The sequence below is a fragment of the Pleurodeles waltl genome, chromosome 3_1 (genome assembly GCF_031143425.1).
Source record: "Pleurodeles waltl isolate 20211129_DDA chromosome 3_1, aPleWal1.hap1.20221129, whole genome shotgun sequence".
Taxonomy (NCBI): domain Eukaryota; kingdom Metazoa; phylum Chordata; class Amphibia; order Caudata; family Salamandridae; genus Pleurodeles; species Pleurodeles waltl.
The window spans coordinates 1,298,412,288-1,298,429,961 of record NC_090440.1 but is presented as its reverse complement, the minus strand read 5'-3'; the positions used below and the strand labels follow the sequence as shown (position 1 = coordinate 1,298,429,961).

At 46.1% G+C, this 17,674-nt stretch overlaps 1 protein-coding gene across 5 annotated transcripts in view; it reads left to right on the top strand.

Moving 5' to 3' along the window:
* CLASP1 (cytoplasmic linker associated protein 1) overlaps positions 1-17,674 on the top strand; it is a 1,131,138-nt gene that overhangs the window by 420,254 nt on the left and 693,210 nt on the right. For all 5 annotated transcript variants that reach the window (XM_069224628.1, XM_069224627.1, XM_069224630.1 and 2 more), the window contains exon 10: positions 2,180-2,256. In XM_069224628.1, the coding sequence (XP_069080729.1) occupies positions 2,180-2,256 (77 nt within the window). The remainder of the gene's footprint in view (positions 1-2,179; positions 2,257-17,674) is intronic.

The following is a 17,674-nucleotide window of genomic DNA, read 5'->3' as shown; positions in this document are numbered from 1 at the left end:
AAATACATGTGGGCCCCTGGGGGCGACCCTTGCCCAAGGGGCCACCCCCCAACACAAAAAATAAAAATCAACAATAAAATCCCTGGTGTCTAGTGGCTTTCTGCCCCCCTTGGGGGCAGATCGGCCTAAAAATAGGGCCAATCTGCCCCCAAGGGGGGCAGAAACGACAATAAATACATTGCGCCCCTGGGGGGAGCGACCCTTGCCCAAGGGGCCACCCCCCAACACAAAGCACACATACATACATACTATTTCTGGCGCTATTGGGATTCTGCCCCCCTTGGGGGCAGAAAGGCCTAAAAAAAATAGGCCTCTCTGCCCCCAAGGGGGGCAGAACTGCCCAAAAATACATGAGGGCCCCTGGGGGCGACCCTTGCCCAAGGGGCCGCCCCCCAACACAAAAAATACACATCAACAATAAAATCCCTGGTGTCTAGTGGCTTTCTGCCCCCCTTGGGGGCAGATCGGCCTAAAAATAGTACCAATCTGCCCCCAGGGGGGGCAGAAACGACGTAAAATACATTTGCCCCCAAAGGGGAGCGACCCTTGCCCAAGGGGCCGCCCCCCAACACAAAAAATACAAATCAACAATAAAATCCCTGGTGTCTAGTGGCTTTCTGCCCCCCTTGGGGGCAGATCGGCCTAAAAATAGGGCCAATCTGCCCCCAGGGGGGGCAGAAACGACGTAAAATACATGTGCCCCCAAAGGGGAGCGACCCTTGCCCAATGGGCCGCCCCCCAACACAAAAAATACACAGCAACAATAAAATCCCTGGTGTCTAGTGGCTTTCTGCCCCCCTTGGGGGCAGATCGGCCTAAAAATAGGGCCAATCTGCCCCCAGGGGGGGCAGAAACGACGTAAAATACATGTGCCCCCAAAGGGGAGCGACCCTTGCCCAAGGGGCCGCCCCCCAACACAAAAAATACACAGCAACAATAAAATCCCTGGTGTCTAGTGGCTTTCTGCCCCCCTTGGGGGCAGATCGGCCTAAAAATAGGGCCAATCTGCCCCCAGGGGGGGCAGAAACGACGTAAAAAGCATGTGCCCCCAAAGGGGAGCGACCCTTGCCCAAGGGGTCGCTCCCCTACACTAATATTCACTCACACACACACATACAGAAATCCCTGGTGTCTAGTGGGCATTCCTGCTGCCCGATCGCATCGCGATCGGGCAGCAGGAATGCTCAAAGAGACATCGAGGGAAAGGAAAACCCTTTCCTTTCCCTCGATGCCTCTCTGAGAGCACCCCCACCCCGCACGAAGGTGAAATACTCACCTTCTCCCTTGACGCGCTGGAAGCAAATGGCTTCCAGCGCGTCATTCCCCGTTTCCATGAAATCAGCGCGCGATCGCGCGCTGACGTCATGGGGGGGGGGGGTGGGGGGGGGGGGGTGGGCGTGAAAGGGGAAGGGATTCCCCTTTCAGCCCTGGCCTGGGGGTGTTGGGGGGCGGCCCTCGGGGGAAGCGCTAGCGCTTCCCCCGACTGCCAGTCCCTGGACGTAATGGTTACGTCCATGGCGCCACACGGGCGCTGCCATGGACGTAACCATTACGTCCGTGGCGGGGAAGGGGTTAAATTGCGATGGGAAGTTAAACTTATCACTGTGTGGGTTTGATCATTAATGATTTTAGCAGTGTCGAGTACTTTCAACAGGATACAAAATAGCTATACCATGGTAGGATGTTATATGGCATTGTACATGAAAAGTGGTGGTTGTTCAAACAATGACCTCAGGAGTAGACACCACCATAGACAGTATTTGATTATTCCATAATAGCTGATACATTTACTACCATGAAGAGAAGACAAATAGTGCAATAAACAGCATCATTTTATATTGATGTCCACAAAAACAGGAACAAATCTAAACTGTGATAATATCTAACTGTACAACTTCTCATAGTATTGCATCAATGCTAACCCCAGTATTGGCTATGTGGGCCACATTGTATATGCACGAATTTAGGGTATCATGATTGCTGATATAGGGAACTGTTCCCCTAGAAAATAAAGAGATTGTTGTAGTTTGCCTGTAACACCATCCTGTGATATTCAGTAATGTATTGTGTATTTCCAATTTTGACATGAGTTGAAAAGCTTGTTATAAAACTGTTAATTCAAATAGATTCTGTTTTAGCACTTCTGTAGTGGATGATTGCATTTCTTTGCTCTGTCTAGGATCTGCCAAAGAAGGAGCAGGAGCTGTGGATGAAGTTGACTTCATCAGGGCTTTTGAAGATGTCCCAACAGTACAAGTATGATTTTAATTCTGTTATCCAAAACAGTTTTGTATTTATTCATTAGTACTTGGAGTTTTGATATTCTAAAGTGAAATATTTAGATCCTATATGTCAGTTATTGGATAGTATTACTTATTAATCTGCTGTATTGAACTAGTTTCTGTCAAAGAAAATCTGGTAATAAACTTCTTTAAGAGAGGACTCTTGGAAAGCACCAAAAAGGTCTGAGGTAGGTTCTTAAAGAACAGGCTGTTGCCCTAGTGGTACAAGGTCCAGTCCTTCTTTATCTTGCTGAATTCAGCTTGGGAGATATCTGCCAAAATGTTGTAGAATGATAGACAGCAAAACAGACACTTAATCAGTGGCAATGTACTCTCTTATTGTAGGGACTAAACTTTGCCACAATGTCCGTTTACGAGACCGAGCATGTGTTGTTAGACAGTATGTGACGATATTGATAGCGCTTCTTGGTCTTCAAAAATCCTGGGCCATTTTTCAATTTTAAAGCTGTGTGTAAAGAGAAAAGTGTGGAGCATAGCCCCTCATCAGTACATTTTTGGCAGCTTTTAGTGGATGCATTGTTAAATAAATAATCCTGAATTATGGTGAGGTACTTTCTGTTTTCAAGATCATATGCACCTTTAGAGAGACTGAGGATGAGCACAGGTAATTGTTTGAGCTGATGTGATTTAACTAGTGGTTTAAATTTGATTTTAGTCCAGGACGATTGTGGTCCATATAGTGTTAGCTATCCTGACCATGCCAACCCTCCCATATTTCAATGTAAAGTCTTTTGACAGATTAGAAACAGTAGGAATTTTAGGGAGGAACCTTAAACTCTTTAGCAGGTCTACATTGATAGAATATAAGCTAAACCGGAAAACTGCAGTGAGTTAATGAACTCAACATCTTTAATTACTCTGTTAAACAAGAGTGGGGGTAAGGGAGTTGTAATGATAAACATGTCATAGAATCTGAATATAGCAACCTGCATTTTGTATGAGTGGAACGCTCCTTGCAGTGTGAGTTCCGCATATAGAATATTTTTATCGGTCATGTGAGCCGTCAGGAAAGGACTATAGTAACAAGTTAGGATCAAGAGCCGACAGAAGTGGTCATGAGACTTTGACCACCCTTTGTTGCTAAAAGCTCAACTTGATCATATAGTTTATAAAATCTGTCATGTTAAGGCAAAATTAACAGCGCACCGAAGTTGCTGTTCTTAGTGGTTGGGAGAGAGCTTAATTTTACTGGGATCGTGTAATCTCCGTGCTCTAGCACAAAATCAGTTCTCTAGATAAAATAAATTGCAGTAGTTTGAGATGCAAGACTACTATTATTGCAAGTAGACCTGAGCATGAGAATCTGAACAATTACTGGTAGAGACAGCTCTTACAGGTCCCGTGTTGAAACTGAACATAACATTAGATATAAATAGAAAGAGGACAGCAGGACATAGAACAGCCAAGAAACTCAAACATCACAAACCGGAGAATAAATTCCTTAAGGTCACACAGAACACTGAATGTAGACTGGGACTAGATACTAATGGAGGTTCATGGGAAACCTACAGAGATGGTAGATTACTTATTACGTTCATGTACATCTAGCACCAAGTTTAAATCCATTGAATCAAGTTATACTTTTAGAGAATAACCAACAGGCTTTGGCCATTGATCAACATAGCATCAGAATGTGCCATTTCTAGAATAGAAGCGCACAGCAATAGGCCACTGAGGTTGCAGTGTTACAAACTAAAATGTAGCCTCTAGCCTAAGTGGTTCATCAAGCATGGCCTTGTTAAAGGTGAAGGGATTGCATAAACAGTGGGTTTATGTCCTCCAGCATAGGTCTCTGGAAGTAAAATCACATTTCCACAGCTTGTTGAACAAATCAATGCCATCAAACCCGAGCGAAATAAGAACACAATGTTAACAACACATCATCACATCACAGTTCATTCAGACGTAATGATGGACACACTTGAATGTGCAATGCTGCATGGCCATACTATTGTCAGACTGTGAGCTGTGCAAATGTCAATAATGCAATGACATAACATGATATATTTACGCACTGTCAGTGTGATAAGCCATTTATTCATGTGATTTGCCCGTAGTCATTTATTATTCATGTTATTTGCCCATAGTCTAGTAGCCTCAACAATTTTACATCACATGTGAATACTATTGTAAAGACCTTTTCATTTAGTAGACATAAAATAGCAGGCACTTTGTTTGAAGCGTTTTTGAGACTTAATGTTATTGTTCGCTTCAAAGTGCCATTTTAGTTTTAAAATGAGTGGGATTGTGATTGAGGTGACCCAGGAAGTGAATACAGAAAACAATGCCCTATTCTTTTCTTGTTCAGTCTCTTAGCTAGGAAACTACCATCTTTTGATTTGCATTGGTTAGAAGGTGCACTCTGTGTATGAACTGTGAAAGTGTCATTGATATCTAGTTAACTCTTAGGTTTGTCTTGTGTTTTGGCCGATTGCTGCCACTGCTTTTAAATTCTAATTCCAGTGCATTAGGAGGCAAGTCTTTTGTATTAAATAAATCTATATTGAAATCGAGAAATATGCACCAGGGCTGCCTGACGCTTAGGTTGCAACCTTTCATCATGATGTCCTTGGACAGAAAAAGCAGTCTTCCTGTAAATGTGTAATCTTGATTGCCGAGGCAGAGGTATATTTAGATCAGGTATTTTTTGCTTCTCAGTACCAGCTATCATAGGTCTGACTGTACTGTGCAATATCCTGTTTCCTAAATGGATGTTGAGTCTGTAAAACATGTTTGGAGTCACTGAACCATGTTCTACTACCCTTAGATTCAGCCCCTTGCTTCGGCTTGTCACATATTTACCATTGTTAAAAATCACAGGACAATAGCAAGAACTATCACAAGTATTTATATGTTCGATGGCATCTGTCGCTGTAGATACGCATGTTCTGCAATAGCTCGCCATCTGGTGTTGGGCCGGAGTGTTACAAGTTGTTTTTCTTCGAAGAAGTCTTTCGAGTCACGGGACCGAGTGACTCCTCCTTTTGTCTCCATTGCGCATGGGCGTCGACTCCATCTTCGATTGTTTTTTTTCCGCCATCGGGTTCGGACGTGTTCCTGTCGCTCCGAGTTTCGGAACGGAAAATTAGCTAATTTCGGAAGATTTTCGTCGGTATTGTTGCGTTCGGGGTCGGCGTACTTACATTCAACACCGCATCGAAGATCGAAGAGCTCCGGTGCCCTTCGGGGTAGTTTTTCGATCCCCCGTCGGGGCCTGGTCGGCCCGACCGCGTGCTGAAGAACGCCGATGGAACGGACCCCGTTTCGTTTCTGCCCCAAATGCCACAATAAATACCCCTACACAGACCAACACTTGGTCTGCAACCTGTGCCTGTCACCTGAGCACAGCGAAGACACCTGCGAGGCCTGTCGTGCGTTCCGGTCCCGAAAAACACTCCGAGACCGTCGAGCCAGAAGACTTCAGATGGCGTCCGCACCGACAGCCCAACGGGAGTTCGAGGAACAGGAAGAGGAAGGTACCTTCTCGATCCAAGACTCAGACTCCGAAGGATTCGACGATACACAACCCGTGAGTAAGACGTCGAAAACCACACAGAGAAACATTTACAAGGCCCAGGGGACGCCACTGCCACCAGGCCATGGCTCAACCCATAAATTCGGTGACCGACCGTCGGCACCGAAAAAGGCCCAAACAGTGCCGAGATCGTCCGACTCCGGTCGAGACACCGGCACGCAGCCTTCTCGGGACCGAGAAAGTGCTGGAGACAAGCCTCGACACCGAGATGCCGGTGTGGACACGGCTCGACGCCGAGACAGCGGCACCGAAACAGATCGACGCCGAGAGGTTTCGGCCCCGAAAAGGAAAAAAGTCACCTCGGAGCCGAAAAAACACGCAGACAAAGTTTCGATGCCGAAACAAACTGCAAGCGACCCAGCTTCAGGCTCTTATACAGAAGAGCACTCGCTAACCTCCCAAATGCAGAAGCATAGGTTTGAGGAAGAGCTACAAGCAACTGATGTGGACTATACGCAAAAGCGTATCTTCATTCAGCAGGGGACAGGAAAAATAAGCACCCTTCCCCCCATTAGGAGAAAGAGGAGGTTGGAGTTCCAGACGGAACAAACACCACAACCAAAAGTGGTGAAAAGAGTTACACCACCACCCTCTCCTCCGCCCGTGATTGACGTTTCACCAGCACAAACTCCATCACACTCCCCAGCTCACACCACCATGAGCCAGGGTGACCAAGATCAGGACGCATGGGACCTATACGACGCCCCAGTGTCAGATAACAGCCCGGAGGCATACCCTACAAAGCCATCTCCACCAGAAGACAGCACCGCGTACTCTCAGGTGGTGGCTAGAGCAGCACAATATCACAATGTAAGCCTCCACTCAGAACAGGTCGAGGATGATTTCTTGTTCAACACACTCTCCTCCACCCACAGCTCATACCAAAGCCTGCCTATGCTCCCTGGTATGCTCCGGCACGCAAAAGACATATTTAAGGAGCCGGTCAAAGGTAGGGCAATCACACCAAGGGTGGAAAAAAAGTATAAGCCGCCTCCTACGGACCCGGTTTTCATCACTACACAGCTGCCACCAGACTCTGTTGTTGTAGGAGCAGCTAGGAAAAGGGCCAACTCCCACACATCTGGAGATGCACCACCCCCAGATAAAGAAAGCCGCAAGTTCGATGCAGCTGGTAAGAGAGTCGCAGCACAAGCTGCAAACCAGTGGCTCATCGCGAACTCCCAGGCACTACTTGCGCGCTATGACAGAGCCCACTGGGACGAGATGCAACATCTCATTGAACATCTGCCCAAGGACTTACAAAATAGGGCAAAGCAAGTGGTCGAGGAAGGACAGACCATTTCCAACAACCAGATCCGCTCCTCCATGGACGCTGCAGATACAGCTGCACGGACAATTAATACATCTGTAACTATCAGAAGGCATGCATGGCTCCGAACGTCTGGATTTAAACCAGAGATTCAACAAGCAGTTCTCAATATGCCTTTTAATGAAAAAGAACTGTTCGGTCCACAAGTGGACACAGCGATTGAGAAACTCAAAAAAGATACGGACACTGCCAAAGCCATGGGCGCACTCTACTCCCCGCAGAGCAGAGGGAATTACAGCACATTCCGTAAAACGCCCTTTCGAGGGGGGTTTCGAGGTCAAAGCACACAAGCCAGCACCTCACAAGCCACACCGTCCAGTTACCAGGGACAGTATAGAGGAGGTTTTCGGGGACAATATAGAGGAGGGCAATTCCCTAGAAATAGAGGAAGATTTCAAAGCCCCAAAGCCCCTACTACTAAACAGTGACTCACAGGTCACTCACCCCCTCCACACAACACCAGTGGGGGGAAGAATAGGTCATTATTACAAAGCATGGGAGGAAATCACTACAGACACTTGGGTTCTAGCAATTATCCAACATGGTTATTGCATAGAATTTCTACAATTCCCTCCAAACATACCACCAAAAGCACAAAATTTAACAACACACCATTCCAATCTCCTGGAGATAGAAGTGCAGGCACTATTGCAAAAGAATGCAATCGAATTAGTGCCAAACACACAAATAAACACAGGAGTTTACTCACTGTACTTTCTGATACCATAGAAGGACAAAACACTGAGACCAATCCTAGACCTCAGAGTAGTGAACACTTTCATCAAATCAGACCACTTCCACATGGTCACACTACAAGAAGTATTGCCATTGCTAAAACTGCACGACTACATGGCAACTTTAGACCTCAAGGATGCTTATTTCCATATACCAATACACCCATCGCACAGGAAATACCTAAGGTTTGTATTCAAAGGAATACATTACCAATTCAAGGTACTGCCTTTCGGATTAACAACCGCACCAAGAGTCTTTACCAAATGTCTAGCGGTAGTCGCAGCACACATAAGAAGGCAGCAGATACATGTGTTCCCATATCTAGACGACTGGCTAATCAAGGCCCATTCGTTAATAGAGTGCTCAAATCACACAAATCATATCATACAAACCCTCTTCAAACTAGGGTTCACCGTCAATTTCACAAAATCCAAAATTCTGCCACGCAAGGTACAACAATACCTGGGAGCCATAATAGACACATCAAAAGGAGTAGCCACTCCAAGTCCACAAAGAATTCAAAATTTCAACACCATCATACAACGCATGTATCCAACACAAAAGATACAAGCAAAGATGGTATTACAACTCCTAGGCATGATGTCATCATGCATAGCCATTGTCCCAAACGCAAGACTGCACATGAGGCCCTTACAACAATGCCTAGCATCACAGTGGTCTCAAGCACAGGGTCACCTTCTAGATCTGGTGTTAATAGACCGCCAAACTTACCTCTCGCTTCTGTGGTGGAACAGCATAAATTTAAACAAGGGGCGGCCTTTCCAAGACCCAGTGCCACAATACGTAATAACAACAGATGCTTCCATGACAGGGTGGGGAGCACACCTCGATCAACACAGCATACAAGGACAATGGAACGTACATCAAACAAAACTGCATATCAATCACCTAGAACTTCTAGCAGTTTTTCAAGCACTAAAAGCTTTCCAACCAATAATAGTTCACAAATACATTCTCGTCAAAACAGACAACATGACAACAATGTATTATCTAAACAAGCAGGGGGGGACGCACTCCACGCAGTTAAGCCTGCTAGCACAAAAAATTTGGCATTGGGCAATTCACAACCAAATTCGCCTAATTGCACAGTTTATACCAGGGATACAAAATCAACTCGCAGACAATCTCTCTCGAGATCACCAACAGGTCCACGAATGGGAAATTCACCCCCAAATTCTGAACACTTATTTCAAACTCTGGGGAACACCTCAGATAGACTTGTTTGCGACAAGGGAGAACGCAAAATGCCAAAACTTCGCATCCAGATACCCACACAAACAATCCCAAGGCAATGCCCTATGGATGAACTGGTCAGGGATATTTGCTTACGCTTTTCCTCCTCTCCCTCTCCTTCCTTACCTGGTAAACAAACTCAGTCAAAGCAAACTCAAACTCATATTGATAGCACCAACTTGGGCAAGGCAACCCTGGTACACAACGCTGCTAGACCTATCAGTGGTACCCTGCATCAAATTGCCCAACAGGCCAGATCTGTTGACACAGCACAACCAAAAGATCAGACACCCAGATCCAGCATCGCTGAATCTAGCAATCTGGCTCCTGAAATCCTAGAATTCGGGCACTTACAACTTACCCAAGAATGTATGGAAGTCATAAAACAAGCAAGAAGGCCATCCACCAGGCACTGCTATGCAAGTAAATGGAAGAGGTTTGTTTGCTACTGCCATATTAATCAAATACAACCATTACACACAACTCCAGAACATGTAGTGGGTTACTTGCTTCACTTACAAAAATCTAACCTAGCTTTCTCTTCCATTAAGATTCACCTTGCAGCAATATCTGCATACCTGCAAACTACCTATTCAACTTCCCTATATAAAATACCAGTCATTAAAGCATTCATGGAGGGCCTTAGGAGAATTATACCACCAAGAACACTACCTGTTCCTTCATGGAACCTAAATGTTGTCCTAACTAGACTTATGGGTCCACCTTTTGAACCCATGCATTCCTGCGACATACAGTTCCTAACCTGGAAGGTGGCATTTCTCATCGCCATTACTTCCCTAAGAAGAGTAAGCGAGATTCAGGCGTTTACTATACAAGAACCTTTTATACAACTACACAAAAATAAGGTCGTCCTAAGGACCAATCCTAAATTTTTGCCAAAGGTTATTTCACCGTTCCATCTAAATCAAACAGTGGAACTCCCAGTGTTCTTTCCACAGCCAGATACCGTAGCTGAAAGGGCACTACATACATTAGATGTCAAAAGAGCATTAATGTATTACATTGACAGAACAAAAAACATCAGAAAGACTAAACAACTCTTTATTGCATTTCAAAAACCTCACGCAGGAAACCCAATTTCAAAACAAGGTATAGCCAGATGGATAGTTAAATGCATCCAAATCTGCTACCTTAAAGCTAAACGACAGCTGCCCATTACACCAAGGGCACACTCAACCAGAAAGAAAGGTGCTACCATGGCCTTTCTAGGAAACATCCCAATGCAAGAAATATGTAAGGCAGCCACATGGTCTACGCCTCACACATTCACCAAGCACTACTGTGTAGACGTGTTATCCGCACAACAAGCCACAGTAGGTCAAGCCGTATTAAGGACATTATTTCAGACTACTTCCACTCCTACAGACTGATCCACCGCTTTTGGGGAAATAACTGCTTACTAGTCTATGCAGAACATGCGTATCTACAGCGACAGATGCCATCGAACTGAAAATGTCACTTACCCAGTGTACATCTGTTCGTGGCATCAGTCGCAGTAGATTCGCATGTGCCCACCCGCCTCCCCGGGAGCCTGTAGCAGTTTGGAAGTTACCTTCAATTATTTATATATGTATCATCTCAACCTTAAATAGGTGCATACTTAGTCACTCCATTGCATGGGCACTATTACTACAATTCAACTCCTACCTCACCCTCTGCGGGGAAAAACAATCGAAGATGGAGTCGACGCCCATGCGCAATGGAGACAAAAGGAGGAGTCACTCGGTCCCGTGACTCGAAAGACTTCTTCGAAGAAAAACAACTTGTAACACTCCGGCCCAACACCAGATGGCGAGCTATTGCAGAACATGCGAATCTACTGCGACTGATGCCACGAACAGATGTACACTGGGTAAGTGACATTTTCATTTCCGTGGCTCAGGGATCTCTTAGAGATGCAGTGCCTGCCAGAGCTTTTGAAATGTCAAAGTTGTGGTCCCTCATCTTTGTTCTACTTTCAAAGGAAGTTCCTGCTTAAGGTGTTGATTAGATGTGGAGGTAAGAGAGTTCAATACTTTCTAAATCACAGAATGCATTTGTAAGTGTCAGTTCAAAGCCTATTTCGCTCAACAGGAAGTTGATAATGATTTATGTTAGCAGAGGGTAAACTCTCTTCTTCACAGACTACTAATGTTCAATACTGAGGTCAAAAGGAACCTGTCTTCATAAGTCTTGCTCTTTACCAGTTTCTTCTGGTGTTAGCATTTGATTGTACACTGTATTCTCTTTTCATAGATTTAGAGCACAGCTTTAAGCAAGAGTCACACGTGCCATCTTCTCACTGCCCTACACTACTTCTTAATTTCTGGTGATCCCTCAGAAGTTCCCTGCTTCTGAACGCAGATGGATGCATGCTGCAGATGTGAAGTTGTAGGGCTGGGGCTGTGTAGGAGGCTGGACTGGCTTGTAGTGAGTACCAAGGGGTACTTGCACCTTGCACCAGGCCCAGTTATCCCTTATTAGTGTATAGGGTGTCTAGCAGCTTAGGCTGATAGATAATGGTAGCTTAGCAGAGCAGCTTAGGCTGAACTAGGAGACGTGTGAAGCTACTACAGTACCACTTAGTGTCATATGCACAATATCATAAGAAAACACAATACACAGTTATACTAAAAATAAAGGTACTTTATTTTTATGACAATATGCCAAAGTATCTTAGAGTGTACGCTCAGTGAGAGGATAGGAAATATACACAAGATATATATACACAATAGCAAAAATATGCAGTATAGTCTTAGAAAACAGTGCAAACAATGTATAGTTACAATAGGATGCAATGGGGAAACATAGGGATAGGGGCAACACAAACCATATACTCCAAAAGTGGAATGTGAACCACGAATGGACCCCAAACCTATGTGACCTTGTAGAGGGTCGCTGGGACTATCAGAAAATAGTGAGAGTTAGAAAAATAACCCTCCCCAAGACCCTGAAAAGTGAGTGCAAAGTGCACCAAAGTTCCCCTAAGGACAAAATAGTCGTGTTAGAGGGAGAATGCAAGGAAAACACAAATCAGCAATGCAACAACGATGGATTCCTGTCTGAAGGTACCTGTGGAACAAGGGGACCAAGTCCAAAAGTCACAAGCAGCTCGGAGATGGGCAGATGCCCAAGAAATGCCAGCGGTTGGTGCAAAGAAGCTCTTACTAGGCTGAAGAACTGTGAATACTGCAGGAACGACAAGGGCTAGAGACTTCCCCTTTGGAGGATGGATCCCCCACGCCTTGGAGAGTCGTGCAGAAGTGTTTTCCCGCCGGAAGGACGCCAACAAGCCTTGCTACACGCAAATCGTGCGTTTGGCGTTTTTGGACGCTGCTGGGGCCCAGGAGGGACCAGGAGGTCGCAAATTGGACCTGCAGAGAGAGGGGACGTCGAGCAAGACAAAGAGCCCTCACTGAAGCAGGTAGCTCCCGGAGAAGTGCCAGAAACAGGCACTACGAGGATGCGTGAAACGGTGCTCGCCGAAGTTGCACAAAGGAGTCCCACGTCGCCGGAGACCAACTTAGAAAGTCGTGCAATGCAGGTTAGAGTGCCGTGGACCCAGGCTTGGCTGTGCACGAAGGATTTCCGCCGGAAGTGCACAGGGGCCGGAGTAGCTTGCAAAGTCGCGGTTCCCAGCAATGCAGCCCAGCGAGGTGAGGCAAGGACTTACCTCCACCAAACTTGGGCTGAAGAGTCACTGGACTGTGGGGGTCACTTGGACGGTGTCGCTGGATTCGAGGGACCTCGCTCGTCGTGCTGAGAGGAGACCCAAGGGACCGGAGATGCAGCTTTTTGGTGCCTGCGGTTGCAGGGGGAAGATTCCGTCGACCCACGGGAGATTTCTTCGGAGCTTCTGGTGCAGAGAGGAGGCAGGCTGCCCCCACAGCATGCACAAGCAGGAAAACAGTCGAGAAGGCGGCAGGATCAGCGTTACAGAGTTGCAGTAGTCGTCTTTGCTACTATGTTGCAGGTTTGCAGGCTTCCAGCGCGGTCAGCGGTCGATTCCTTATCAGAAGGTGAAGAGGGAGATGCAGAGGAACTCGGCTGAGCTCATGCATTCGTTATCTAAAGTTTCCCCAGAGACAGAGACCCTAAATAGCCAGAAAAGAGGGTTTGGCTACCTAGGAGAGAGGAAAGGCTACTAACACCTGAAGGAGCCTATCACAAGGAGTCTCTGACGTCACCTGGTGGCACTGGCCACTCAGAGCAGTCCAGTGTGCCAGCAGCACCTCTGTTTCCAAGATGGCAGAGGTCTGGAGCACACTGGAGGAGCTCTGGACACCTCCCAGGGGAGGTGCAGGTCAGGGGAGTGGTCACTCCCCTTTCCTTTGTCCAGTTTCGCGCCAGAGCAGGGGCTAAGGGGTCCCTGAACCGGTGTAGACTGGCTTATGCAGAATTGGGCACCTCTGTGCCCAACAAAGCATTTCCAGAGGCTGGGGGAGGCTACTCCTCCCCTGCCTTCACACCATTTTCCAAAGGGAGAGGGTGTCACACCCTCTCTCAGAGGAAGTTCTTTGTTCTGCCATCCTGGGCCAGGCCTGGCTGGACCCCAGGAGGGCAGATGCCTGTCTGAGGGGTTGGCAGCAGCAGCAGCTGCAGTGAAACCCCAGGAAGGGCAGTTTGGCAGTACCAGGGTCTGTGCTACAGACCACTGGGATCATGGAATTGTACCAACAATGCCAGGATGGCATAGAGGGGGCAATTCCATGATCATAGACATGTTACATGGCCATATTCGGAGTTACCATGGTGAAGCTACATATAGGTAGTGACCTATATGTAGTGCACGCGTGTAATGGTGTCCCCGCACTCACAAAGTTCAGGGAATTGGCTCTGAACAATGTGGGGGCACCTTGGCTAGTGCCAGGGTGCCCTCACACTAAGTAACTTTGCACCTAACCTTTACCAGGTAAAGGTTAGACATATAGGTGACTTATAAGTTACTTAAGTGCAGTGTAAAATGGCTGTGAAATAACGTGGACGTTATTTCACTCAGGCTGCAGTGGCAGGCCTGTGTAAGAATTGTCAGAGCTCCCTATGGGTGGCAAAAGAAATGCTGCAGCCCATAGGGATCTCCTGGAACCCCAATACCCTGGGTACCTCAGTACCATATACTAGGGAATTATAAGGGTGTTCCAGTAAGCCAATGTAAATTGGTAAAAATGGTCACTAGCCTGTTAGTGACAATTTGAAAGTAATGAGAGAGCATAACCACTGAGGTTCTGGTTAGCAGAGCCTCAGTGAGACAGTTAGGCACCACACAGGGAACATATACATGCACACCTATGAGCACTGGGGCCCTGTGTGACAGGGTCCCAGTGACACATACATATAGGCCACAAACCTATGAGCACTGGGGTCCTGACCAGCAGGATCCCAGTGACACATAACAAACATACTGAAACCATAGTGTTTTCACTATGAGCACTGAGGCCTGGCTATCAGGATCCCAGTGAGACAGTGAAAACAGTGACAAACACCCTGACATACAGTCACAAACAGGCCAAAAGTGGGGGTAACAAGGCTAGAAAGAGGCTACCTTCTCACACAACCCCCCCCCAAACGAAGGACAATAAGGCTAACCTTGGCCAGTTGAGACTTTATTGTCTAAGTGGTGATAAGTAGAGAGTAGCTCTGCAATAGACTGGTTACTCCCTTTATCATCCACTATATGGTTACTTCCCTGTGGGGATGTAAACCACCCTGTTTGAAGTTTTTTAGCTAAGCAACAATGTGAAGATGTATTTTCAGAGTTTTTCTCAGTAAGTTTTAGTTTAGAGCAGTGGGAATTGTCCACTGAACCTATTTGTAGTGATGGAAATGCCAGACAGGGATGCTGTCTCAGAAAAGCCATAGCTGGGCAAAAACTTTGTCCATCTGGCTGGAAGAGAGAACAGGGATGCTGTTTCTCTTGAGTTGGAGCAGGGCAGGGATGCTGTCCTATGAGCTCCACACTAGGGCAGGGATGCTGTCCTAAGTGTTGTGAGGTAGTGCAGGGTTTCTGCACTAAAGTTTCTCTGGGAGGGTTGGAGGGATGCTCCATGTTAACTAAAATGGTGCTGTTTTTCTCACCAATGTTAGTTATCCCACAGAGAGGTACTTCCACCTCAGGGAGTCCAGCTTTGCCAGCTGATGATTCCCTTGGAACAGGTGCCACCCCAGGAGAGGTTTCTCCCACCACAGGAATGGTATCCTGAATGGTAGGGTGGTTAGGGGATACTGTGATACCCTTTTTACCTGTTGATGGAGAGGGATCCTGAGTTTTCAGGCCTTCTCTCCTTTGCTTTTTCATTTCAGTAGAAATGAGAGGGAACAATTCCTCAGGGATGCCCAGCATGGCTGCATGGGCATAAAACTCTACATCAGCCCAACCTGAGGCCTCTAGGTCATTACCTAAGAGACAGTCTACAGGTAAGCTAGGTGATACCACCACCTGCTTAGGGCCAGTAACTCCACCCCAACTAAACTGAATTATAGCTAAGGGAAGAAACTTAGTGGAGTTATGGACATCAATAATCTTATACTGTTGTCCAATGATGTGTTGTTCAGGAGGCACTAGGTTTTCAGTCACCAAAGTGAAACTGGCACCTGTGTCCCTGTAGGCCAAGGCCTCAACACCATTTATTGAAACTGTCTGCTTGTACTTATCCATTGTAAGGGGACAAGCAGCCAGTGTGGCAAGGCCAATGCCACCAGGTGTGACAGAAACTGTCTTGGGACTGATTACATCAGTTTCCACTATGGACCCATAAGTGAACCCAACTACACCCTTTGCTTGACTGTTGCCAGCAGTCCCACCACTAGTACCACTACTGCTAGGGGCACTAGAGCTTGATGTATTAGTGGTGGTAGGCTCAGGGGGTTTACCTGGACAGGACTTATCCCCTGGCCTATGGCCTCTGTTTTTACACACAAAGCACCAAGGCTTTTTAATGTGTGCAGGTTGGGAAGAAGAGGAAGAATTTGTTTTATCCCCACCCTCTGAAGAGTGTTTAAGATTTGAAGTGGGATCTTTGGTTTTACCCTTATCCCCATGCTTATCTTGAGATTTTTCACCATCTTTCTTCTTATTGCCATCTTTGTCACCCCCTGTATGAACTTTTCTGTTCACCCTTGTTCTGACCCATTTGTCTGCCTTCTTTCCCAATTCTTGGGGAGAGGTCAGATCAGAGTCTACCAGGTACTGGTGCAACAAATCAGACACACAATTATTAAGTATATGCTCTCTCAGGATTGTGTTATACAGGCTGTCATAATCAGTAACTTTACTGCCATGTAACCACCCCTCCAAGGCCTTCACTGCCTGGTCAATGAAATCAACCCAGTCTTGTGAAGACTCCTTTTTGGTATCTCTGAACTTTATCCTGTACTGTTCAGTGGTTAAGCCATAACCATCCAGGAGTGCATTCTTAAGAACTTGGAAATTGTTAGCATCATTTTCTTTTACAGTAAGGAGCCTATCCCTACCTTTTCCAGTAAATGATAGCCATAGGATAGCAGCCCACTGCTTTTGAGGGACATCCTGTACAGCACAGGCCCTCTCAAGTGCAGCAAACCACTTGTTAATGTCATCCCCCTCCTTGTAAGGGGGAACTATCTTATGCAGATTCCTGGAATCATGCTCTTTTGCAGGATGACTATGGGGAATACTGCTGCTGCCACCATGGGTATCTAAACCCAACTTCTGTCTTTCCCTCTCTATTTCTAAAGACTGTCTATCCAAATCCAGCTGTTGCTTCTTGAGCTTCAGTCTGGTTTGTTCCACTCTCAATCTATTGAGCTCCCTTTCTAACAATCTGTCATCAGGGTGGGTGGGAGGGACATTTCTAGATACAGAGGTATGATGGGAATGAACAGAAGGAGACCTGTCCCTTACCAAGGGCACCCTAACAGCTTGGCTACCAGCATAATGTGAGAGCACATCATCAGTATGATGTGATTCAACCTCTGTACCAACTATGCTAGACTGTCTAGTAATGGGCAGGCTGAGAAGTTTCTTTCCTGAACCTTTTCCTGGGGGAGTCCCTGGATCAGATTGAGAACCATTAGCTACTTTTTCTACAGATTGGGCACTTATTGCCTTATCCTGTACTCTAAGCATATTAATTAACAGTTCTAAGGAAGGATTCTTCCCTACACTCAAACCTCTCTCTATGCAGAGACTCCTTGCTCCTTTCCAGCTAAGGTGATCATATGCAAGTTTGGACAGTTCAACATTTTTTCCTGTGCCAGACATTTTTAGAGAGAGTTAAAGTGATAGACAAAGAGAAAAAAGTTTTCAGAACTTTTTGGAAAGACAGAAAAAACTTTTTAAACTTTTAAGAACTTTTTGAAAGTTTAGAAATACTTTTCAGCACTTAGAAAAGAGTGAAAAGAGGAAATGCAAAACTTTTTGGCTATGTGTATATACACTGACCTTGTTTTGTATATTTTTCTCTTATGAAAAGTACAATGACAAGAGTGGTAAGTAGTCTCAAGCACTTATCCCACCACTGCACAACCAATGTAGGAGGC